The 24,840-nt window shown below is 44.9% G+C and overlaps 2 protein-coding genes across 5 annotated transcripts in view; one reads left to right on the top strand and one right to left on the bottom strand.

Moving 5' to 3' along the window:
• The window catches only part of FHIP1B (FHF complex subunit HOOK interacting protein 1B), a 32,871-nt gene extending 28,025 nt beyond the window's left edge, over positions 1-4,846 (bottom strand). For 3 of the 4 annotated variants that reach the window (XM_037999799.2, XM_008008940.3, XM_008009004.3), the window contains exon 1: positions 4,736-4,841. The gene's annotated coding sequence lies outside the window, so the exon portion shown is untranslated. Of the gene's footprint in view, positions 1-4,735 lie in introns of all 4 variants that reach the window. The other variant, XM_073018917.1, reaches the window with a different exon arrangement.
• A 3,618-nt stretch (positions 4,847-8,464) lies between these two features.
• On the top strand, positions 8,465-15,887 carry CNGA4 (cyclic nucleotide gated channel subunit alpha 4). Its single transcript, XM_008009020.3, has 6 exons — positions 8,465-9,412; positions 9,528-9,629; positions 9,832-9,938; positions 10,222-10,867; positions 11,591-11,940; positions 14,100-15,887. Exons 1-6 carry the CDS (start codon positions 9,351-9,353, stop codon positions 14,558-14,560), a joined length of 1,728 nt encoding a protein of 575 aa, XP_008007211.2. The 5' UTR covers positions 8,465-9,350; the 3' UTR covers positions 14,561-15,887.
• Positions 15,888-24,840: the final 8,953 nt, after the last annotated feature.

Raw genomic sequence — 24,840 nt, 5'->3', positions numbered from 1 at the left:
TCAGATTCCAAAAGCCAACACTTAAACTGGGCCCTGTTCACATACAACAAAAGCTTAAAAGAAAGTCATAGTTTGGTATTCCTATCACCCACTTAAGACTCTCTGCAACATTCAGAACAAGATAAAGAAGAAGTTAAAATCACCACCCTCTTATGGTGTCCTTTCCTCCCATAGCAAAGTCCAGAAAAAAAAAAAACAAAAAACAAACAAAAAAAAACCCCGCAGAACCCCCCACTCTCCAGATTTACCTTCAGGCTCAGCCACAGAGTAAAAAGGGGCAGGAGCTGATCTCTCAGACCCAAAATGGCCAAAATCAAGCACTCACCTTACAGCCCAAAATACAGTCTTACAGCCACACACAGCAACGGTGACAACGAACCTCAGAACAGCAGATACAGGGCAGGAAGTGGCTCAGCCTCACTTATGAACCTTTGCACTGGGAGAGGCAGAGAGGAGGGAACTGGAGGAAGGGATATACCTGCAACACCTACGTTGGACAGGGAGAGACCAAAATGATCTTCCAAGAACAGGTCAGTAAAATTCTGTGGTTTCGCTCTCCTTACGATGGCTCTTCCTAGGCAAGAAGGATGAATGGGCTGTTACCCTAAATACTGAAAGGTGAATGACCTGATTAAAATCTCATAGGAATACAAAGGAAAAAAAAAACAAACAAATCAAAAACACCACCTACTAGGAATTTACTACAGCTCAGTTTACACATACCTTCCCTGCTTTTCCATCCCTCAGACAAATGGGATGTCAGGGTATGGTCCCAACTCATTCCCTTCCTTCCCCACAGTATCGCTTCTGCTTCTTGCAGGGATCTCCTCATCTGACTTCAGCAGAGCCCATCTAATTCACAAAAGTGAACCTCTATTCTACAGTGACTCCTCTTTACAGCAATGAATCCTCATGTCACACACAGTTAAGGTAGAGACCTTGACAAAGATGTCAAAAAGGAGGTGAAACTGAACTTTACAGCAATGAATCCTCATGTCACACACAGTTAAGGTAGAGACCTTGACAAAGATGTCAAAAAGGAGGTGAAACTGAACTAGATCCTAAAGGATAAGGAAAGTTAGCTGGGCAGAGAAGAAAAGGCATTCCTAGTAGAGGAAGCAGCTACTACAAAGATTTCAAGGCTCATAAAAGCAGCACGGTTTTAGGGAACTCTGAACAATTTCTTCAAACTAGAACACAGACTAGGGAGTGACAGATGAGACTGGAGAGGTGAGCTGAAGCTAAATGATGACATATTAAGAAATTTGGATGTTGTCCTACAGAACACAAAGAGCCAAAAGTTTTTAAGCAGAGGAGTTCGGTGATCAGATGTATATTTTCAGAAAAATCATTCTAGGGACGGACTAGAAAAGAGTAAGTTTTAAGACAAAAAATTGTTTTAAAAAAATCACATGAGGTGAGGGGGAGCTAAACTAAAGCTTTAACAGTGAAGATGTAGCAATGGAGATATAGAGAAGAGAGATAACACAGAGGGAAATGTATTAAGATTTTAGCAAATGATTGAATGCAGGGAGTAAAAGAGCAGGAAGTATGAAAGATGACAATGTAGTCCTTGCCTGGACTGAGATGGGGATATGAGTGCAAAGGCGGCCTTTTGGGGCAAAGACTATGAATTCTATTTTGGACATGTTAATTTCGAGATACCTGTCGTGAGATGGGGCCTCACTCTGTCACTCAGGCTGGAGTGCAGTGGCGTGACCTCATCTCACTACAACCTCTGCCACCCAGGCTCAAGCAATCCTCCCACCTCAGCCTCCAAAGTAGCCAGAACCACAAGTATGTGCAACCACACCTGGCTAATTTTTGGTGGGTTTTTTTTCGTGGTGGTTTTGTTGTTATTGTTGTTGTTGTTGTTGTTGTTTTGGTAGAGGCAGGGCTTCAAAATGTTGCCCAGGTTGCTCTCAAACTCCTGAGGTCAAGTGATCCGCCTGCCTCAGCCTCCCAAAGTGCTAGAATTACAGGCATGAGCCACCACGCCCGGCCTATTATGATATATTTTCACATTTCACATTCTCTCTCTGAACTGAAATTATGTTTTCATGTGTCTAACTCTCCCAACTAGACTGAAAATCCCTTGAGTGCTCAGATGACCATGTCTTATTCATCTTGTTATCCCATAATATGTGAGCATCACAAGCACAAACTATGTGTTCAAGAAGTATTTGTTGAATGAATAAATGAATTCATTCTCCTAGTACTTAGTAGAGTGTCTGGCACAGAGCAGACATGGAATAAATGATTAACACAGTACCCTAAACATGTTTCTATCTCTACATTATCATCCTCGTGTATGTTTCGTCCTCTCAGACCTACCACTCACTATATGACACAAATCAAAATCCATTATACTTAATGCACTACTATTTCAACAGAGTTTGGTATAGCAAACAACAAGCTTACCAAATCCAGTGCTTTCTCCATTATAACCAAGAATTTAGACAGTCCCTAAGAGCCATCTGATATTTGATTTGATTCATCCTATCACTATCATGATATGATCCACTATCAAGATGTGATCCAGGTATTATATATACCTGTTCCAATGTCCATAACCTTCATCCCTATGTCACCCTCACAGTCCCTTTTCTGTCTTTTGGAAACTGAACAATCACAAATCATTAAAAAATCCTCCCACATCACCTTCAGTGTCTATTATAAATTTTCTTTACCAAAGTCTCTCTCTCTCTGAGACAAAATTCTGGGTTCGGCTTTCCCAATGTATCCCTATATGACCTCTGGTTATTGAATTTAATTTCTCATCTATAAAATGAAAGTTCCTGTCTTTGTCCACTTTACAAGGTATCTACATAAATCAGTATAATAAAATTTGAAATCCCTATGTAAAGCATGAATGTTGTTCAGATGTCAAGTTACACAGAACCATTGTAAAAATGTATGCTTCCTCAACCTAATACAACAGCCACACCATCATCACTTTAAATTTCTGAAGTTCATAAAGCTATAGAAATAATTTTTTAAATTAAAAATTGGGTTGTCACTTTTTATTTACGTAAATTAGATCCTTTTTTAACCCACCATCTACTGTTACCATTACTGCATCAATGAAAGAGCACTTCAACACCAAAAGAATATGAATGATAATCTCTGATAATAAATTTATCTTATAACTAACCATGCTGTCTTTGTTTCTCTCCCTCCATCTTGGATAGATGATAATTTTATCATGTACAGGGTCCTTGGTCCAGTGTTTAGGAATCACTACTCTAAACTCTGAACTATAAGTTCTGACTGTCTGGGCAAGTTGCCAAGTGTTCTACCAATATGGAGGCCTGTTTGCCCTCCAGAAAGAAGCAATGAGAATATACCACAGGATAGAGGAGTCGGCTCTGAAGCTGACTCTGGAAAATAATGGGGACTGAGGCTGTCTAATTCTCGGGGAATGGTTTCGCCCTGTCCAATGTAGAGTTAAGGAAAGACTTAACTCTTCCTGAGTGTGGAAAGAATCAGGATGTCCCAACCCCATGACAGACTAGCAGTAAAGAGGAAAATTTAGTAGTATGAAAGTGGCCGTTATCACTGAATGCCAACACAACTTTCCAGAATTTCATGTGCATTTGGGTTGGTGGGGAGAAGAGGACCTAAAAGAATGCTAGTAAGATGAACCCAATTACAGGGTGTGGAGATGAAGAGATGAATTTTCAGGAGGTTGAAATGTTCAGTATCTTGAGAGTGATGATGGTTTCACAGATGTTTACACATGTCAAAACTCATCAAACATACATTTTAAATATAATCTATGCTAGCTTTTTAAAACATTCAACTGTAAGAAAGGACAGCAAGGCCACCCTGTTCGGAACCCTAAATACAGTGCTGTATAGGGCAAACCACATGACCTCCATAAAAGTAGAATTAGCAACTGAATATGGTCAGTCCAATCAAAGACCCACAGTTAAGCACAGGTAAGGAGCAGCAGTCGAATAAGGTTGTCCAGAAGCAGGTAGAGAGAAAACACAAGCTGTCACAGCGCAAAACCCTTCATGAGAGGGCCCATCTTCAACTACGCAGTCCAGAGGAGGAAGTCGAAGGAACTGAAGTTTCAGTGATTACTCTGTTGAAGACTGAGCCTCAAATATTATTTTCATTACCATAGTACTATTGCCCAACACACCTTCATTTTCTTGTCCTCCAGAATACGGAAAGTCTATGGGAGCAGAGGAGTCAGGTGCACAACACTTCCATCCAAGCTGCCCTACTTTGCCTAAACTATTGCTCTTACTGAACATGACAGTCCATCGAGGGAGGCCTCAGAATCAACCTCTCACCTTTATCCAAGTCTCACAGCCCTAATTCCCTCCATCCATGCCCTGCCTTTAACTCCCTCACCAATTTGCCGCCACCCCGCAGGCTCCCAGCTGCGCCTTTGACTCTCCCTCTCCTCGCGCAGGCCTTACCCCCTCACACTAGTCCCAGAGTATCCTTCAACTCAGCCCTCAGTGGCCCCAGCCCTAGTAAACCGCGTTCAGGAGTCCCTTCAACTTGGCACCTCCGAAAGCAGCCAGCCTCTCACACCCCCTCATTTGTCCACTCACCTGTAAGCTCTCATCTTCCTTCTCTGTCTTAGCCACTCACACCCGGACCCTCACCACCTGCCAACACCTCACAACCAGTACAGTAACCAAACCCGGTACTGTCTTTTCCCAGTCTCTCATCCTCCCAAGCGCCTGCCTCTCCAGGCCCTCTGGCCCATGCGTACTGTTCACTCACGGAACGCCGAACCTGGCCGGGCCCGCTTGTTGCGGCAGTGTTAGGTGAGTTCAGATCGCCGCCATCGCATCTCAGGCGCACCAACCGCGCCCCGCCCCACGCCACACGCAGTCCGCGCCCCCGCGCACCACACGTAACCGCCCGGCGACGCACGACTGGGCAATGGCGTGCCAGCTCATTGGCTGAGCCCGACCAAACCCGAGCAAGGACGCTTGTTTCCTGGCAACGGCTGAACGCAGGGGCGGGATCGCCGACGGCTATCCGAGGGAGGAGCACCGCCTCTCCTCTTGGTTCCGCCCCTTCGTACGTAAATCCCGCCCCTCAGAGGGACTCCGGCGTGTCATGCGGGAAGGCCTCAGGGAAGGTGGAGGCCCGCAGAGCGGAGGCGGAGCCCGGGAAGGAAAGGTCGAACCAGAGGGCAGAAGGCGGGATCTAAGGAGAGACGCGACTTTTACAGGCAGGGAAAGATCAGAAGAGCCGGGCTTGAGAGAGATGGAGCCGGAAGAAAGACGAGAAAGGGGTGGGGCCACGGATTCCGGGCGACGCGTGGAGTGGAAGAGTGGGTGTGAGGGGCGTGGCTATCACGAAAAGACAGGAGGAATTAGTAGGTGGGCCCGGCCTGCGGAAAAGCGAGGCCTGGAGAGGGCTGACTGCGGGCACTCTAGTGCATTTTGCTGCATCGTCGTGCATAGCTTGGTCTCTAGTACCCCAGCGATGACTGCCCCTGGCTCGCCCAACACCTTTGTGCTGTGCTGCTCCGTGACCCCTTGAGCACTTAGTCAAGGAACGCGGAATAAGTACCTGCATGCCCAGCTGGATTCCAGATCAGTTAGAACCAGTCTCTGCTCTCCGGGACCTCAGAGAATTGCAACGTAGTGTAATAAGTGCATTACTACGGGGGCCATCTAGAAGCAGCACTTAGCATGATTTGTATGTATAGAGGATGAGAGGAAGGTATGGTGAAGGAGCTTAGAGAAGATTTCCAGGAGGAGATGGTGTCTAAGCCGAGTCTTGGGAAACAAGCAAGAGTAAGATAAACTAAAATAGAAAAATAGACGTTTCAGATAAAGTATGTAGTTTTAAAAGTATTTTACCGGCTGGGCGCGGTGGCTCACGCCTGTAATCCCAGCACTTTGGGAGGCCGAGGCTGGCGGATCACGAGGTCAAGAGTTCGAGACCAGCCTGACCAACATAGTGAAACCCCGTCTCTACTGAAAATACAAAAGTTAGCTGGGCGTAGTGACGTGCTCCTGTAATCCCAGCTACTTGGGAGGCTGGGGCAGGAGAATGGCTTGAACCTGGGAGGCGGAGGTTGCAATGAGCCGATATGGCACCACTGCATTCCAGCCTGGGCAACAGGGTGAGACTCCGTCTCCCAAAAAAAATAAAAAAGTATTTTGCCAATGTTAAATACCTGGTTTTTATCATTGTGCTATAGTTATATAAGATCATAACGTTAGGGGAACATGGATAAGGAATTTATAAGAACCCTGTATTATTTTTGCAACTTTTCTGTAAGCCTAAAATTAGTTCAAATAAAAAGTATTTAAAAAGAAATCGAAGTTTCAGACCAAAGGATCAACATATACCAGGGAAAGGAAGAATGGACAGCATGTGGGAGGTGCTATAAGAACTGAAGTCAGTACAGTGTGTCTGGAGCCTAGGCAACATGTGAGGAAACATTGTGAGATGAGGCTGAAGACATAGACTGGAGAACTTTATAAACCATGTTAAGGAATTTAGATTTTATTTTTGGGATGATAGCTGTAAAGAATTTTATACATAGATTGATAGTGAGGGGGACTTTGCAAAAGACCAAACAAGCTGATAAGGCCCAAACTAGAGTAGCAAAAATGCAGAGAAGTGGACATGTGGACTTCTAGAAGGTAGATCACCATGGTTTGATGATTGGGTGGATAGAGGAGGAAAATAAGAGGAAGAATTCAAAACTAATGCTTAGTTTACATAAATTCAAAAACAGGTAAAACTAAACTGTGATATTAGAATTCAGGTAGTGATTATTCTTGGAAAAACATTGACTGAAAGGGGCAGAGTGGGGCTCCTGAGGCACTGGTGATGTTCTGTTTCTTGACCTGAGTGCTTGGTTATATGGGTGTGTTCACTTTGTGAAAATGTATTAAGCTGTACACTGAAGGATTATACACCTTTCTCTGTGTTTGTTTGTTCTGGTTACTATGCTCTGTGACAAACCAACCCAAACTTAGTGTCATAAAAACAATAGCCATTTTACTATGTGTACAAATTCTGGGAATTTGGACAAGATGCAACAGGAATGGCTTGTCTCTATTCCATGATATCTGGGGCCTTATCTGTAAAGCTTGAACATCTAGGGGTGATTTGAGGCTGGTGACTGGAAGCATCTGGAGGCTTCTTCAGTCACACATCTAATTCCTGGGCTGGGATAACGAAAAAGCGAAAGTCAGTGGGGAAACTGTCAAACAGAACTTCTCACAATATGATGGGTAGGTTCCAAGAGAGAACATCCTGAGAGGGAGCTACCAGACAAGAAGCATTCCAAGAGAACCAGAGGGAAGCTGCATGGCCTTTTATGATCTGGCCTTAGAAGTCATACAACATCACTCCTGCTATACTCTATTGGTTGAAACTATCACAAGGGATTGGTGTCGAAGAATTTGTGAACATTTTTTTTAACTGCCACAATGTTATACAGTAATAATAATAAATGCTGTCATAGGTTTTTTGCTGAAAGGGCATAGATAGGAATTCTAGAAGAAAAAGTGGAGGAAGATAATGAGCTCAGTTATAGACCCAATGGGTTGAAGGTGACTGCGGGATATCCAAGTAGGAACATCCAGTGAGCAGTTAGTCATATAGAAAACCGCAGCTCAGGGAGAGTTCTCGGGAGCCACTGTATGGGAAAGGAAGTCCTGTGGGTGACTGACATCAACCAGACAGCGTTAGGAGGATGGCAAAAGTGGAAAGCCTAGAACAGAATCCCAAGAAAAAAAAAACACCGTCATAGAAGGAATAGACAGAGGAGCTTATGAAAGACACTAAAAATAAATAAACAGAAAACTAAGACATTATGGCATCACAAAGGATTTTATTCATTTTGTTGCATTATTTTGAATATTGTCTTTTTATTTTAACAAGCGTAACACTTTTCAAAAAGAAATTAAGAAGCCACGGGAAAAGAGAGTTTTACAAAAATTAATTAGGGACCACAGGTTTTTCTTCTAAGAAACACTCCAAAAACACAAACCTGATTTTATCACTGAACTGTGCAAAACTCTTCACAGGTTCTCTGTTGCCATTAGGTAAAATCCAAGCTTTATAACATGGCTGACAGAACTCTTCCTGAGCTGGCCTCTGTCTATCATTCAACCTCATCTCTCACCGCTACCCACTAGGCCATCTAAAAAAAGCCAATTGATGTTTGCCCAGTCACCCATGCTTTTTGATATCTCTATGCCTTTGCCCACTTTGTGCACTCTGCCTCTAGTGCTCTTCATCCTCCCATCTCTGTACCCAACTCCTATTCATCCTGTAGAACCCAGGCTCTGTAGGGACACTTCATGGATACTATAATAACCTTCTGTGTATCCACCTAACAGAGTACTCATCAGTAGCCTGGCAATGACTGCTGCTGTTTAATTACCTAATGTGTAATTACCTGCTGGCCTGACTATTTCACCTAGCAGACTGTGAGCTTCTGGAGAGGTGAGAGTGTGTCTTATTCATCTCCAATTCCTAGTACTTAGCACAATATTGGCCTGGCACACAGAACACCTGCCTATGGGTGTTATGATTTTGACTTGTTGACTGAGAAAGATGATAGCAGTGAAAGGAACATCAGGTTGAGGGAGAACTTATAGTGTTTTGTTTGTTTTGATGTAGGAGATATTTAAGCAGGTTCACAAAAAGAGAAAAGTTGAAAGATTAGGGACCATAAAACACATGGAATAGTTGGTAGGATGAGGTACTAGAAGTAACAAGAAGGAAATGAACACAAAAGAACCATAGGATGGCCCCATCGCACTATCTATGATAGTGGTGTGATGGGGAAAGATGTAGGTGGAGGTAGATATGGGTGGGATGTAGGTTACAAAAATAGAGCTCACTTCTCATGTGAGAGACATCTCTTTGTCCCTGGACAATAGTTTAGCACCTGACATAGATGAGCCATTCAGTAATAATTGTTAAATAAATAAATAGTGAGGCCCAAACAGAGAATGTACAAAGATAAAACAGAGTGTTTGATCCTACACTAAAACTCAGGTCTTCTGACCCAGAGGACACCTATGTAGCTCAGTTGCTGTGGAAAGAGGGGAGGAGGAAAACAGAGACAAGACCCAAGTTTCCCTCTGAGGCATGCACCCCCACCTTCTCCAGGGATCTTATTAGAGGTGTTTAGCTGGGCAGGCAGAGTGCTAGAGCTAGACTCTAGCACTCAGTAGCGCTAGCTCTGGCTGTGTTGCTAAGAGCCTCAAAGACAAAGAAGTCACAGCAGGAGCCCAAGGGCAGCCTCCTTCAGGCAGTCAGGCACTAGCCCCCAACTCCCAAGTCCCCTACAGGCAGAGAGGGTGTGAATATCTCACACCCCAGCACCAGACCACAGAACTATGAGCCAGGACACCAAAGTGAAGACAACAGAGTCCAGTCCCCCAGCCCCATCCAAGACCAGGTGAGAAGTCCTGGTCCCTTGTGTGGGATCTCTCCTCATTCCTCTTGGTACCCCAGTCACAACTACAACTTTGAATACCTGGTAAATAAATGAAGCAAGACTTTCCTTCTTACAGGAAGTCGCTGCCTGTCCTGGACCCATCTGGGGATTACTACTACTGGTGGCTGAACACAATGGTCTTCCCAGTCATGTATAACCTCATCATCCTCGTGTGCAGGTGTGGCAGGGGTGCTAAGGGAGGGGCTGGAAGCCAAAAAGAGGACTAAAGAGAGGCCAAGGAGAAGGGCAGACCCTTGGTGGGGCAGGGAGGAGGAGCAACTTCCATGGGAGGGTCTGAGACAGAGGGTTGAGGGCCTTAGGGAGATGCCTCACACACAGAGGGTGCCCTTAATCCGATCATGATTAACCTTTCCCTGCAGAGCCTGCTTCCCGGACTTGCAGCACGGTTATCTGGTGGCCTGGTTGGTGCTGGACTACACGAGTGACCTGCTGTACCTACTAGACATTGTGGTGCGCTTCCACACAGGTCAGTGAGCTTCTAGGAATGACCGTTTGTTCCACCTTCCCTTCCTAAAGATAGCCACTTAAGAAGTAACAAGAAAGGCACCCCCCCCCCCCCGCCATACTAGCACCTTCGCGTGCCTCTAGGCCTGAGAGTATCCCAGTGCTCACCCCAGAAACCCCAGAGCAGAGTTATACCCGGCTCCACCCTGTCCTTCAGACAGTCTCCCTGGCCTGCCCTGGGCAGCTTATGCTCAGTCCAAGCTTGACTACAGCAGGTCCCCTTCCTACCCGCCACCTCTCCCCAGGATTCTTGGAACAGGGCATCCTGGTGGTGGACAAGGGTAGGATCTCGAGTCGCTACGTTCGCACCTGCAGTTTCTTGTTGGACCTGGCTTCCCTGATGCCCACAGACGTGGTCTACGTGCGGCTGGGCCCGCACACACCCACCCTGAGGCTGAACCGCTTTCTCCGCGCGCCCCGCCTCTTCGAGGCCTTCGACCGCACAGAGACCCGCACAGCGTACCCAAATGCCTTTCGCATTGCCAAACTGATGCTTTACATTTTTGTCGTCATCCATTGGAACAGCTGCCTATACTTTGCCCTATCCCGGTATCTGGGCTTCGGGCGTGACACATGGGTGTACCCAGACCCCGCGCAGCCTGGCTTTGAGCGCCTGCGGCGCCAGTACCTCTACAGCTTTTACTTCTCCACGCTAATCCTGACTACAGTGGGCGATACACCGCCGCCAGCCCGGGAGGAGGAGTACTTCTTCATGGTGGGCGACTTCCTGCTGGCCGTCATGGGTTTCGCCACCATCATGGGTAGCATGAGTTCTGTCATCTACAACATGAACACTGCAGATGCAGCTTTCTACCCAGATCATGCGCTGGTGAAGAAGTACATGAAGCTGCAGCACGTCAACCACAAGCTGGAACGGCGAGTTATTGACTGGTGAGAAGGCGGGGTTCCCGACCAGGACAGGGACCAGGTTACCTGATGGAACCTGAGGGAGGTGACTGGGTACTTAGTGCCTAGTGAGCCAGGCAAGGTAATCAAAATGTAGCATTCAGCGGTGGGTTTGCTGGGTGGGGCTTGGAAAGAGGAAACTTCTTTCAACTGAGGGAATCAGGACTTGGGATAGCGGGTGGGTAAGAGACTGAAAGGGAGAGGAGCTCATACCTAAAAAAAGATAATATGGAGAGCATGGAATGGGAACTGCCACTGCCTGGTAGGGCTCAGAAGACTCTGGAAGGAGTGGGTGAAGAAAGGCAATCCCCCTGAGAATGGTCAGCAACAAGATCATTGACTACCTATGGTGATCCATACTGTGGACTGAACAAAAGGAAGTGTCACAAAGTTGGGGAAGGAGAGCAGAGGGTCTCCAGAGAGGAGGGGGACCTTGGTGGCTGAGGTAGCTAAGGGTAGGGGTGGAACAAGACATCACTGATTGGTGAGTAGGGTAGAGCCTGACAGGAGGAGGTGAAGGGTTATGCAAAGTGGTAGAGGTGTCTATGCCCTGGAAAACAGATGATCCAACTGTCAGGTACTCCCACGACCCCTGTTAGATCTCAGTATGGTGAGATTCTTGGCTAGAGCTGAGCTGAGCCCTGATGGAAGGGGTGGAGGCAGACATACAAAGGGCTGGTAAGGAAATGGCACTGTCCTTACTCTCAGGTATCAGCACCTGCAGATCAACAAGAAGATAACCAATGAGGTAGCCATCTTACAGCACTTGCCTGAGCGGCTGCGGGCAGAAGTGGCTGTGTCTGTGCACCTGACTATTCTGAGCCAGGTGCAGATCTTTCAGAACTGTGAGGCCAGCCTGCTGGAGGAGCTGGTGCTGAAGCTGCAGCCCCAGACCTACTCACCAGGCGAATATGTATGCCGCAGAGGGGACATTGGCCGAGAGATGTACATCATCCGAGAGGGTCAACTGGCCGTGGTGGCGGATGATGGTATCACACAGTATGCTGTGCTCGGTGCAGGACTCTACTTTGGGGAGATCAGCATCATCAACATCAAAGGTGGGTATCCCAGTATTTGTTCCAGGGACGAGGACAGGGTGGGGGGAGGGGGGAACAACAGAGCCCAGTGCTGGGACCAGATAGTACTTCAGGCCTAAACTTCTGATTGAGGAAACCTGGCCCTTCTCTGAGTCACTAGATGGCTCAGGAGAAAACCAACACATAGAGGATCCATTCCCTGAGAAGCTGAGCCAAGACCAGTGAACAGGGTGGGTTCGTGGAAGAGAGAGTAGACTTGCTCTGTGGATATTCACCTGAAGCACCAATAGACTAGTGAACAGTGATAGAGATAATAATAATAATAACAGCTAATATTTATTACCTGCTTACTGCATGCCCTGTTCTAAGTGCTTCACATGATATTAACTCATTAAATTCCTGCAACAGTTCTATAAGATAAGTACTATTCTTATCCCAATTTTAAAGATAAGGAAATCAAACTCAGTGAAGTTGGGTAATTTGCCCAAGGTTTCACAGGTATACACATGTGGGATGAGTGGAAAGAACAACCTTTTTACAGACAAGTGGAAAGAGAAAGGTAGAAGAGAAGAAGTTCCCATTTACTGACCATCACCTCTAGGCCAAGCCAGGTACTACATACTGGCTTACTTTTTCCTCTCATCAGCCCTGTGCAGTAGGAATTGTTATGCCTAATCACAGGTATTAGGCATGAGGTCGTGCAAGCAGGAAATCCTACAAATGGGGTGAGCACACTGTCACAGACTGAGAGGCTGGATGTGCTCTGGCTCTCTCAGCATGAGAATTCTACCCTCAGGGATTCTGAAAGCCTCACATCTGTCCTCCAATGATCCCCTCAGGCTCCACATCCTGTATGTGGTAAGATGCTGTCTGTTTGACTTTGGACAAGTCATTTCCCTATTTAGGCCTCAGTTTAATCACCTATCCAATGAGGATAATAATAAAAACCCAGAGTTACCTGTGAGAATAAACGAGCTATGTGAGTGAGACATCCAGTGCAATGCTTGGCATACAGCAAGTGTTCAACAAATAGTAGCTCCCTTTCCCTTGTCCAAGGTCCTTCTAGCTGTAAGACTTTGCAATATTCAGCCTCACCTATCTCCCCACCCATTCTCCACCAACATCTTTCTAAACTGCAGAGGATATCACACAGCTCCCTGCTTAAAATATTTCAATAGTTTCCTACTGCCCTCAGCATAAGGCCTGAACTTCATGTCATGGCTTATGAGACCCAGTGTGACCTAGATCTCCCCTCTCTCTACCCTCCCCACACTCTGCACTTCTCCCACTCTGAGCTGCTTACTATTTTATGCATCCAACTGACTCTTTTCTACCCACTTCCCTCTGTTCCTGCTCCTCCTCCTGGCTAGATTGCCCTACCCCGACTTGTCCTCCTCCCCCTAGTTACTTCCTACTCAGTTCAGGTGTATTAGACTGTTCTTGCATTTCTGTAGAGAAATATCTGAAACTGGATAATTTATAAAGAAAAGAGGTTTAATTGACTCACAGTTCTGCAGGATTTACAGGAAGCATGGTGCTGACATTTGCTCAGTTTTTAGGGAGGCTTCAAGAAGCTTATAATTGTGGCAGAAGGCAAAGGGGGAGCAGGCATGTCACATGGTGAGAGCAGGAGCAAGGGTTGGTGGAGGTGCCACACTTTCAAACAACCAAAACAACCAGATCTCGTGACTCACTATCTCAAGGATAGCATCAAGCCATGAAGGATCCGCCCCCATAATCCAATCACCTCCCACCAGGTCCCACCTCCAACATTGGGGATTACATTTCACATGAGATTTGGGCAGGGACAAATATTCAAATTATATCTTAGGACATCCCTTCCTCCAGACTTCCCTAAATTCCTTGCCTTATAGTTTGGTAGGGGTTCTTTGCCTGCCTTTCCACAACACCTGATGAATATGTCTGCACTGCACCAGCCATACTGTTATGCAACTATTCCAATATAAGTGTATCTCCTCTAGACTGAATTATTTGAGGCAGGTCACTGATACCCACCCAGCACAGAGCCTGGTCCCCAGTATTTTACTAAATGAAAGAATTAATGAGGCAGAAGGAGAGGCTCAGAAGCACAAATATGGAGGTGAAGGCCCTGGTTCAGGAGTGAAATGCCACCTTCTCACCCTCCTGCTAACTATCCTCCATCTGCCCATGGGCCACAGGGAATATGTCTGGGAACCGCCGCACAGCCAACATCAAGAGCATAGGTTATTCAGACCTATTCTGCCTGAGCAAGGAGGACCTGCAGGAGGTGCTGAGCGAGTATCCACAGGCACAGACCGTCATGGAAGGGAAGGGACGTGAGATCCTGCTGAAAATGAACAAGTTGGACGTGAATGCTGAGGCAGCTGAGATCGCCCTTCAGGAGGCCACAGAGTCCCGGCTACGAGGCCTAGACCAGCAGCTGGATGATCTACAGACGAAGTTTGCTCGCCTCCTGGCTGAGCTGGAGTCCAGCGCACTTAAGATTGCTTACCGCGTTGAGCGGCTGGAGTGGCAGACTCAAGAGTGGCCGATGCCTGAGGACCTGGCTGAGGCTGATGACGAGGGTGAGCCTGGGGAGGGAACTTCCAAAGATGAAGAGGGCAGGGCCACACAGGAGGGACCCCCAGGTCCAGAGTGACCCCATACCTATCCCCAGGATTCCCACCTCCTAGTGAATCCAGTTGTAGTAAAGCCTAATTGCTGCAACTCTGTCATCCTGTCTGTGGGATCACAGACATAGGAGCAAATTGGTCTGTAGATGCCCAGCTAGAGACATAGGAGTATAGTGTACATTCAGCCCCCACTCACCAATACACACACACACACAGTTGCTCATAGACCTGTTGGCCCCAAGACTGTGCATTCCATCTAAAATGCTCTGGAATTTCCATTCTCAGAGCACATAGCACACATGCTTTCTCACAAGCACTGATGTATCTTACACCTACATAATATATACACATTCAGTCATGCACCTCCTAAACACACATATGCTGGCAGTCATACACCAATAGACACAGATGCCCTTCACAGGTGTGCACACACTTGTGAAAACACAAAAGCACACCCTGGGCCCTCTAGGTCTAAGATGTCTTTTGAATGTTTCCCATATGGGCGATTCACAAGTATACCCTGAAAGTTGCACTTCAATAAAGTATTTGCCTCCTCCCTAAGCATTTATGGGGCTGGAAAGAAAAGGCAAAGTCAATGGTGGGCCGGGATGGATTCTGTCTGAATTCTGAAGTCTGAAGCCTGAATTCTGAGTCTCAGAGGTGATGAGCATGAACTGTGTAGTATCTAGTGAGTTAGAGTCAGAGGTGAGGTACCTTAAGAATAGAGAATCAATATTCAGCCTAGGCAAAGCAGGCTCTCACATCACACTGCTGTAACAGTGCCCATGCACACTGGCCTTTGCATCCCACACTAGAGCATATGTTCTTGATTTATAAGCTCTGAGAGGTTTCATCTAGTTAAATGGGCCAGAGCAGATACTTCTTCTTTTTCTTCCCTCTGGCCAACCCTAGAGCCTAGATCCAGGGCTACCCTGTGTTCAGGGCTGATTCCAAGAGAAGAATAGTTCCATTCTCCCAACAGAAAGAGGGTAAATAGTTCCAACAGGACCATTCACCTGGCCCAGCCATACCATGACAGTTGTTGGAACTGGTGTTGGTGCTGGTGGAAATCCAGCCCTTCTTCTTTGCACAGTATTCCAAAACATAGGGGAGAGTAGAGACTAGGTTCAGTGGAATATTACGGTCAGAGGCAATTAGAGATGAGGGTGTTGGGAATTTTGGAGTTGAGTCTGGTATACTTGGAAGGAGGTCTGTACTTGGGGCAGGAAAGGTATCATAGGGTCTATGGGGAGGAGTCTGAAGTCACATCTGAACCAGATTCACCCTGAGTCACCATTGCAGCTCCTCCAGGGCCTGGCCAGTCTTGAGGTCTGAGCTGTGCCAGGTGGTAGTTTAAAATATATCCAGGATTTAACCTATAGATATAACTGAGTGATGTATCTGTACTCTCAGGAGAGATTATGAGGTAATCACCTTTAAATCATATTAAAATAAAATCAAAAATAAAATATATATATATTAAAATATATAGTTTTTTGTGATATGTCTTCTGCACAAAATATAAGATCTACAAGGCCAACACTGGGTTTTTCTTGTTCATCTCTGTGTCCCCAGGGATGTGCCTGATACCTAGTAAGTACCCAGATATATGTTTGGTAAGAAGAGAGAGTTGAAGCAGACAGAGGATAAATGTTGGAGGAAGATGTGTGTCAATTTCTTGAGAGGTTTTTCTGTCATCTCTGCCCTCCTATCGTCTTGAACTAGAATGGATGGGTACATAGTAAAGGCCATTTGGGTGGCATCTGATGGATTTAAGGAGTTGAGAACAAGTTTTTCACTGACATATTACAATGTGCACACCTGTCCCCAGTGAAGGCTCTCTTAGAACAGTTGGCCTCTGCCACGCCATCTAATTCTGGTCTATAGCACTAGCAGGGTGATAACTGGTTATCTGGCATTTTATGGTGGCAGAAACAAAACTCTCAAAGGGCCAGCTATCCATTTTGCTCTGCCTCTGCTATTCCAGGATGAGGAGATCAGAATCTTCATGGTGGAGCCACCGTATCATAAGACACCTTGAATAGCATCAGTTGCTTTCTGAGGTCCTCTAGTTGTGGAATTGGTTTTTTCACCCTGTTGAAGATAATATTTGGACAATTTGGGACAGGCTGAGTAGAATTAGGTCAGGATGTACAGAAGTGAACACAATTTTAAGTTCCTGGAGTAACTAAGAAATAAATTCTTTTAGTCCAAAGAATATTAACTAATGTGTATCAAGCACTAGGCTATACACTTATAAATGTGGCCAAAAATTTTATTAAAATTTTCATTTGGATTTTGTTGATTTTATCCCTCCTCCCATCATAAGAAAGGACCTAAATCTTTGTCCCTTAAAAGTTAAAGCTTTTTGAATTACAGGATCAGAAGCAGAAATTAACAGAAACTTTTTGCCAGAGATTTTGTGGGGGTCTTGGGGTTTTCTTTGTTTTGTTTTGTTTTTGAGATAGATCTCACTCTGTTGCTCAGGCTGTAGTGCAGTGGTGCCATCTTGGCTCATTGCAACCTCTACCTCCCTGGCTCAAGCAATGCTCCCACGACAGCCTCCCAAGTGGCTGGGACCACAGGTGTGCACCACCACACCTGATTAATTTTTGTATTTTTTGCAGAGATAGCATTTTGCCATGTTGCCCAGGCTGGTCTCAAACTCCTGGACTCAAGAGATCTGCCTGACTCTGCTTCTCAAAGTGCTGGGATTAGAGGTGTGGGCCACCACGCTCAGCCAAGATTTTGTTTTTGAAAAATAGGGCTCCTAGGATTTCACAAATGATGTAGTTAGAGGTAAATTGTACCCAGTTGTCTGTGAGAGCTTAAGAAGAGTTTAAGAAGCAGAAGTTTCTTCTGTGGAGGGGAGATTCCCTAAGACAAGGGAAAGGAATGAGATTCTTGAGAGTTTTTGTTGTTGTTGTTGTTGTTGTTTTGTGTTTTTGTGGGGTTTTTTGTTTGTTTGTTTTGTGTGTGTGTGCACTTTTTTTTTTTTTTCTGCTGCTATAACATATTACCACAAATTTAGCAGCTTAAACCAGTACCCATTTATTCTCACAGTTCTGTAAGTTAGAAATACAAGCACAGTGTCAGTCAACTAGACCTCTGTTCAGGGCCTCCCAACGCTGAAATCAAGGTTTCAGTTGGACTAGGCTGTTACCTGGAGACTGTAGGGAAGAATCTGCCTCCAAGTTCATTCAAGTTGTTAGCAGAATTCCATTGACTGTAGGACAAAGATCTCTGATTCCTTGACACATGGCCCCTTCATCTTCAAGTCAACAAAGGCATATTAAATCTTCCTCATTCTTCAAATCTCTCATTTCCCCCTCTACTACCAGGCTGAGAAAGATCTCTCCTTTTTAGGGTTCATCCGATTAGAGTAGGTTCACCTAAATAATCCAGAATAATCTCCGTATTTTAAGATCAACTGATTATTAACTAACTTAATTACATTCTCAATGTCCCTTTTCCATAATCCTGGGAATAACATCAGAGGGCAAAATAATAGAAGTCAGAATTCCACCACAGGATTTCTAAGGAAAAAAGCAGCCTAGACTCCATTTTCTATGAGGGCCCAAAATAGGGAACACTAAGAGTTAAGTCTTTGGAAATAACTGGAGAATGATCACTATGCCAGAACAGGTACTGGAGACTCAGAGCAGCACCCCCTAGAAGTGTGCAGGCTTGAACAAGGCACATACCAGCATTACCCTAGAAGTGTGCAAGCTTGAACAAGGCACATACCAGCATTATCAGCATGCTCCAAAGACCAGAGGCCCTGCCCCAGATGTTCTGTTCAACATAAAAGCCCCAGAGACTTTTGTAAGGCCCTAAATTGGGAAAGAGAGTGGGAAGAAAGCCCAAAACACAACTGAGATTAAATCTCCCATATAGTGAAAACAGTATGAAGATTCCTTAAAGAACTGAAAGTGGAACTATCATTTGATCCAGCAATCTCACTACTGGGTATCTACCCAAAGGAAAATAAGTCATTATATGAAAAAGACACATGCACACACATGTTTGTAGCAGCACAATTCACAATTGCAAAGATATGGAACCGACCTAGATGCCCATCAACCAATAAGTGGATAAAGAAAATGTAGTATGTAAGGCCAGGCAAGGTGGCTTACGGCTGTAATCCCAACTCTTTGGGAGGTGGAGGTGGACAGATTACTTGAGACCAGGAGTGTGAGACCAGCTTGGCCAACATGGTGAAACCCCATCCCTACTAAAAATAAAAAAAAATAGCTGGGCATGGTGGCACACCTGTAATCCAAGATACTCGGGAGGCTGAGGCAAGAGAATAGCTTGAACCTGGGAGGTGGAGGTTGCAGTGAGCCAAGATCACACCACTGCACTCCAGCCTGGGCGACAGAGGGAGACTCTGTCAAAAAAAAAAAAAAAAAAGGAAAAAAAACAGAGAGAGAGAGAGAGAGAGAGAGAAAGAAAGAAAGAAAAAGAAAGAAAGAAAAGAAAAGAAAAGAAAAGAAAGAAAGAAAGAAAGAAAGAAAGAAAGAAAGAAAGAAAGAAAGAAAGAAAGAAAGAAAGAAAGAAAGAAAGAAAGAAAGAAAGAAAATGTGGTATGTATACACTATGGAAAATTACTCAGCCATAAAAAGGAATGAAATAATGTCTTTGGCAGCTTGGATGGAGCTGAAGACCATTATTCTAAATGAAATAACTCAGGAATAGAAAACTAAATATTGCATGTTCTCACAAGTGGAAGCTAAACTATGAGGATGCATAAAAGTGATATAATCAACTTTGGGGACTCAAGGGGAAGGTTGGGAGGGGGTGAGGGATAAAAGACTATATGTTGGATACAGTGTACACTGCTCAGGTGACGAGTGCACTGACGAGTGCAGGTGACGAGAAATCACCACTAAGGAACTTAACCATGTAACCAAAAACCTCTTGTACCCCCAAAACTATTGAAATTAAATGATAGGTGGGCAGATAGGTAGGTAGGTAGATAGATAGATAGATAGATAGATAGATAGATAGATAGATAGATAGATAGATAGACAGATAGATAGATCTTTCATAAAGTAAGTATTTAAAAGTTTAGATGAGAATTATCTGATTTAGAAAATCAAACGTCTAATTTTTTACACACTATTGTGGAATAATTCACAAACTGCTCTACATGTATTATCTGATTTGGTTCTTAAAACAGTGTGAGGAAATTTAAATTATTATATTAATACTATGATGATGATGATGATGCTCATCTTTCCAGATCAGGAATCTGAAGCCCACAGAGCCACTAAAGATATTAGATCTGATTTATTGAGAAGTTTCTTTATGCCAGATCCTGGGTTAAGTGCATTGTCTCAATCCTTACAACTGTATGAGAAAGATGTCATTGTTACCCCATTTTGAAATGAGGAAAGCAAGATTCTGGGATTAGATAACTTGCCCAATATCACAGGGTCCCTAAGTCACAAGGAATGAAGCCCAGGTCTGTCATATTGTTTCTTTTAGCGAAATAAGGAAAGGAATCACCTGATTTGAGGCCAGGGCCAAGCGAGCTCTTCCCTGCTTGAGAATGACTGTCAGGGGTAGTAACTGCAGTAACCAGGGGGAAGAAGCCAGCTGTGCCAGGGAAAGCTTGTGAGTCACTGGCAAGGCTGCCTGCCAGCAAAGATAAAGGACCATCAGTTACTCTGGATAAGAGCTCCCAATTCCAGCCGCAGGGTCTGCACAAAATACAGCTGTGAGAGGAGGGCAGGAGTTGGAGAGTCACTGCTAGATTTCTATAGAGGTGTCAAGACTGTTCTAGGACCTTCCTTCTGAGAGCCCCAGTGCTTCAGGCTTAGCTCTGTTCCCTCCTACAGGACCTGGGGCCTCACTTACTTCTTTCCTTGGGTCATGACCCTTAGGAAACCCCAGTCTGGCTAAGATTTGGGATGTAGACTCCTCCTTGGTGTTCCCAGTTAGCTATGCTCCCACAGAATCTTCTTAGACCCACCACACCCCACCCTTTCTTTCTTGGGGTTTGGCTGCTAGCCTCATAAGACAGATGGAAATAAAGTATCAAGCTTGGGAGGAAATCAGATTCCTAGGGAAAGGGGCCTTTCAATCCAGTGGAGTGTTTACTCCTGGTGCAAACACTAGGAGTCAGAAGCAGGAGGCAGGGTGAGAGGATTCTAGTTTGGGCTAAGCTGGAGTTTGGCTTGAGGCTAGGATCAGAGGATGTGGTCAAGCTGGGTTAGAGCTGGGATCAGAGCCATGACCTAAGTCAGGGCAAATGTTAGGCTGGCCTTAAAGTACAATATATAGAAAACAGCATGCATTAGGCGCCAACCAGACTTGTATTTTAGTTCTGAAACATCACTTCCTAGCTGGGGGACTCTCAGCCTCTTCCTCAAAATCTTTCAGGGTTGTTTAGAGAAATGCTGAAGATTTAAAAATCTAAACAAGATAATGAATGTAAACTGCCTACTAGTGCCTAGAAGGTGATAATTTCATAATAATTAACAGTAGCTATGACTATTACTCGTGTCCCTCTAGCACTTACTGTGTCTTTGAGGGCCCTGGGCACAGGTTGTCCTGCTCTATTTGTTCCAGGCATCTGGCAGGGCCTCCAGGTTACGCAGGCAATACCAGGTCTGGCCAGCAGAGAGCAGAAGGCACTTCCTCCTTCCTTCCTTCCAGCTCCCTCCCAGATTTTAGGATTGCAATGCCTTGAAAACCTTGGAGAATTTCTCAGGGAGAAATGGAATCTTAGGGACAGGCAACAGTGTTGGGGAATTATGATCTCAACTGCTCTTGTTTAAGCTTTTGTCACAATGACTGAAATATACCAGTGGTAATGCTGAGAGATGTTACTGAAGAGGATGTACTAATCAGAGCCTAAAGCAGCCCTGTCGCAGGCAGCACCACTGAATGAATGACTGGGAACATTCAGACTGCCCTCCCCACAGATTGAAAAGTCTTTGTGGTTCTCATTACTAGCTCACATGAACCCTCTCTGTGTCTGTCTCCACCTTTTCAGTTCCCATACCTTGGCCTGTTGTCCTCAGCCTTTTCTTCACCAGTATGTCCAACAGACAGGGTCCCAGAGGCTATTAGCTTATATGCGTTCATGGAAGCCTTCTCTCAGAATGATCTTCTGTTGGCTCTTTTAACCTTTGAGTGAGGCCCTGACCTGGGAGATCTAGGCCTCTCTTGGCCTACCCGTGAGGGTCTACATCTGAAGTCAAGTATCCAGCCAGAGTCAGCCCCTGAATGGGTGCCTCTGCTCTTCCCCAACACAAGCCCCAAGCATCTGAAAGGCCAGTCCTTGTCCTGGTTTCTTTTGTCTGCTCAATAGCCCTGCCTGCTCTGGCTGTAGCCCATCTGCCTTCTCAGCTGGCTCCCTCTGTTTAATCATCCCAAGAGAAGGGCCTCCTGCATGGGCAGGGAATGTGTGGGCAGGAGCTCAGCACAGAAGAAAGTCTGCACATCATAGAAATGCAGAGAACAGAAGGCCTTGAAAGATATGAGGAGAAGGTGGCCTAATCAGACACAGAGGGAGGGCTGAGCCAATGGAGAAAAGGGCAAGCTGGGCACCCCAAAGACTGAACTGTAGCTGATTTCTCTCCTAGCACCAGACCCTAGCTGTACGTGTATGCGTCAGAACCAGGAGTGCTGGAGGCAGAGCCTATTACATGACCCTCATACTACTGGGAATGTAAACACTGGGTTTCCTGGTTAAAAGCACTGATTATTTTGTGGACCTTGCAAGCTACCTAGAATAAGCAGTACCTTATAAAGCAGCTTATCTGGCACTGTGCATGAGGCACTATGTTCTGCTCTCTTCAGTTGTTTCCCATGAATATTTACTGAAGTTTTATTTAAATGTTCCCCTCTTATCTCAGTTATGATATAGAGTATTCAAAGAAGGATCATGTGCCCACATTTGGGCCAATGAGGCAGTACCATGGGAGATTGAGACTTCCCAAAAGGGAAAGTAAATTGTTCTAGCTACAAGAGTCAAGCTAGGTGGCCCAAAATCCCCCTCTAAAAAACCAAAACCAAAACTAAAACCAAATAACGAACAACCTTGGCAGGTGAAGGCTTGAGTTAGAAAGACAGAGTCCCTCAGGACTGAGCCCAACCCTACTTCAGGACCTCTTGCATGTGCTTCCTTGACCTCTTAGTTTTCTGACTTGTTCCTGGACAAGGGTCCAAGTCTCTTTCATATGACTTTGCCCATATTGGCTTTGCAATCCCCTCCTTACTCTGATCTAAAGCATCCCTATTTTCCTGCCCTGAGATATCTCATTCTCTCCAAAATGCTGGCTTATCTCTAGCAAAGGAAGTATAGATGTAATTTCATGATTTCAAGAAATGAGTTCTACCCTTTTAGCACTGCATTTTCATTCCTTTCCCCTCCATCCTCTGTCACCCCTCCCTTCTTCACTATAGCTATTTCTTGTTTTTTATTTTCCCTTTTACAAAACAACTTGAAATCAATCTACACATGCCATCTCCTAGCCCTCACCTTCCATACCCATCTGCATTTACTTAGAGGGGAGAATATGAGCAAGATACAAAGATAATGAAAACATGGCATCCACAAGGAAAATATAAGATATGTGAGGCTCCTCAAGCCAAGTATGACCATCCAGCTAGAGCCAGTGTTTGGGTGTGAGAGTAAAGAAAAGATAGAAAGTAAGTAATGACAGTAATATGGCGAGAAGTCTGAGAAACTGTTGGAGAAAGGGGCATGTATTAGTCAGCTCAGGCTGCCAAAACAAGACACCACAGACTAGATGACTTAAACAACAGAAATTATTTTCTCACAGTTCTAGAGCCTAGAAAACCTAGATCAAGGTACCAACATATTCAATTTCTGGTGAGGGCCGCCTACAGACAGCATCCTCACATGGTCTTTCCTCTGTGTGTGGCTTGCAGGGGGAAGGGGTGGGAGGGGATGAGGGAAATGGTGGATGGGAAGATATCTGGTATCTCTTCCCCATCTTGTAATGACAACAGTTCTAGCCCCACCCTTATAACCTTATTTAACTTTAATTACCTCTTTAAAGGCCCTATCTCCAAATGCAGTAACAAGGGCAGGAGCCAGACCCTTGGAATATAATTTTTTCTTCTCTATGTCCAGCTGAGATTTTATGACTCATTATTTCACACTTGTCCCTTTATTTTGCCACTCCGTTCATCTGGTAAAATTCCAACTTTGGATGAACTGAACCATGAACATTCTCCTTGCTTGCGTCCAACCAGCCGAGGTCTGCTGAGAAGTTGATCCCACTAGAAATTCATAGTCATCAACCCTTAAATGAGCCCTCAGTATTTTCCTGTTATCTCACTACATTCCTCAGGTCTCCTTTCCCTTCTCCCATTATATATTGTTTTCTTAAACCATCTTGACTATTAAACATTTTCATCACACACACACACGTACACACGCGCACACGCGCGCACACACACACACACCACTCTCTGATAACCAGATCTCCAACTTCATAGCAAAAATAAAAACTATCAGACAGCAGCTCCCTACCAAACCTACAAACAACTGTCTTGTTAAGATGTAGGTTATGTTGCCATGACAGTAGAGAAAAAAATTGTAAGAACTTAAGACTGTAGTTTCTTTTTCATGCAGAAGAACCAGGGATGATAAAATGGATTGAGAGTATAGGAGATCCAGACTCCTTCCATTTTGTCATTCTGCCATCCCTAACATGTTACCCTTACTACAGGATTGAAGGTGGCTTGCTTCCCTATTTACATTCCTATTGCCCTCCCATAGGGGCAGAGAGGAAGAGAAGATCCATTTCTCTCCTTTAAGGCCTTGATGTGGAAGCTGCATATATCACTTCTACCTACAGATACTACCTAGTCATAATGTGCGTTTTTTGCACTTAGCTGTGAAAAGGTCTAGGAAATGTAGCTGTTATTTTGTTGGCCATAGCTTATTTTCATCTATAATCATCTTCTACTAATTTCCTCTTACAGCTGAGTCTCTACTGCAATCAAAAGCTAGGATCCTCCACTTCCACTCTGGATTGCATACATCCCTGACTCCTCAGGAACCTTGCATTATTAATTAACCATTCTCTCTCTCCTGTATCTTCAGTCTTTTTATATATTGGAGTAATTCCATCTGCCAAAAAAAAAAAAAAATGAAAGAGAAAGAAAGAGAGAGAGAAAAAGAAAGAAAGTTAGTTAGTTCAAGTCCTCCCATCTTAAAAAAAAAAAAAAAAATCTTTCATTTGACATCCTCCTGCAGCTCTATCCCCTTTCCTTAATAACTACATTTCTTAAAAACTTACCTAAAGTCATTTACTCCCCT

The sequence above is a fragment of the Chlorocebus sabaeus genome, chromosome 1 (genome assembly GCF_047675955.1).
Source record: "Chlorocebus sabaeus isolate Y175 chromosome 1, mChlSab1.0.hap1, whole genome shotgun sequence".
NCBI lineage: Eukaryota > Metazoa > Chordata > Mammalia > Primates > Cercopithecidae > Chlorocebus > Chlorocebus sabaeus.
This window is presented reverse-complemented; position numbering and strand designations above follow the sequence as displayed.

Coding starts and splice junctions, on each gene's coding strand:
- CNGA4 (XM_008009020.3), top strand. CDS start 9,351: ATGAGCCAGGACACCAAAGTGAAGACAACAGAGTCCAGTCCCCCAGCC. Junction 9,413..9,527: donor CCAGCCCCATCCAAGACCAG/GTGAGAAGTCCT, acceptor TCCTTCTTACAG/GAAGTCGCTGCCTGTCCTGG. Junction 9,939..10,221: donor TGTGGTGCGCTTCCACACAG/GTCAGTGAGCTT, acceptor ACCTCTCCCCAG/GATTCTTGGAACAGGGCATC.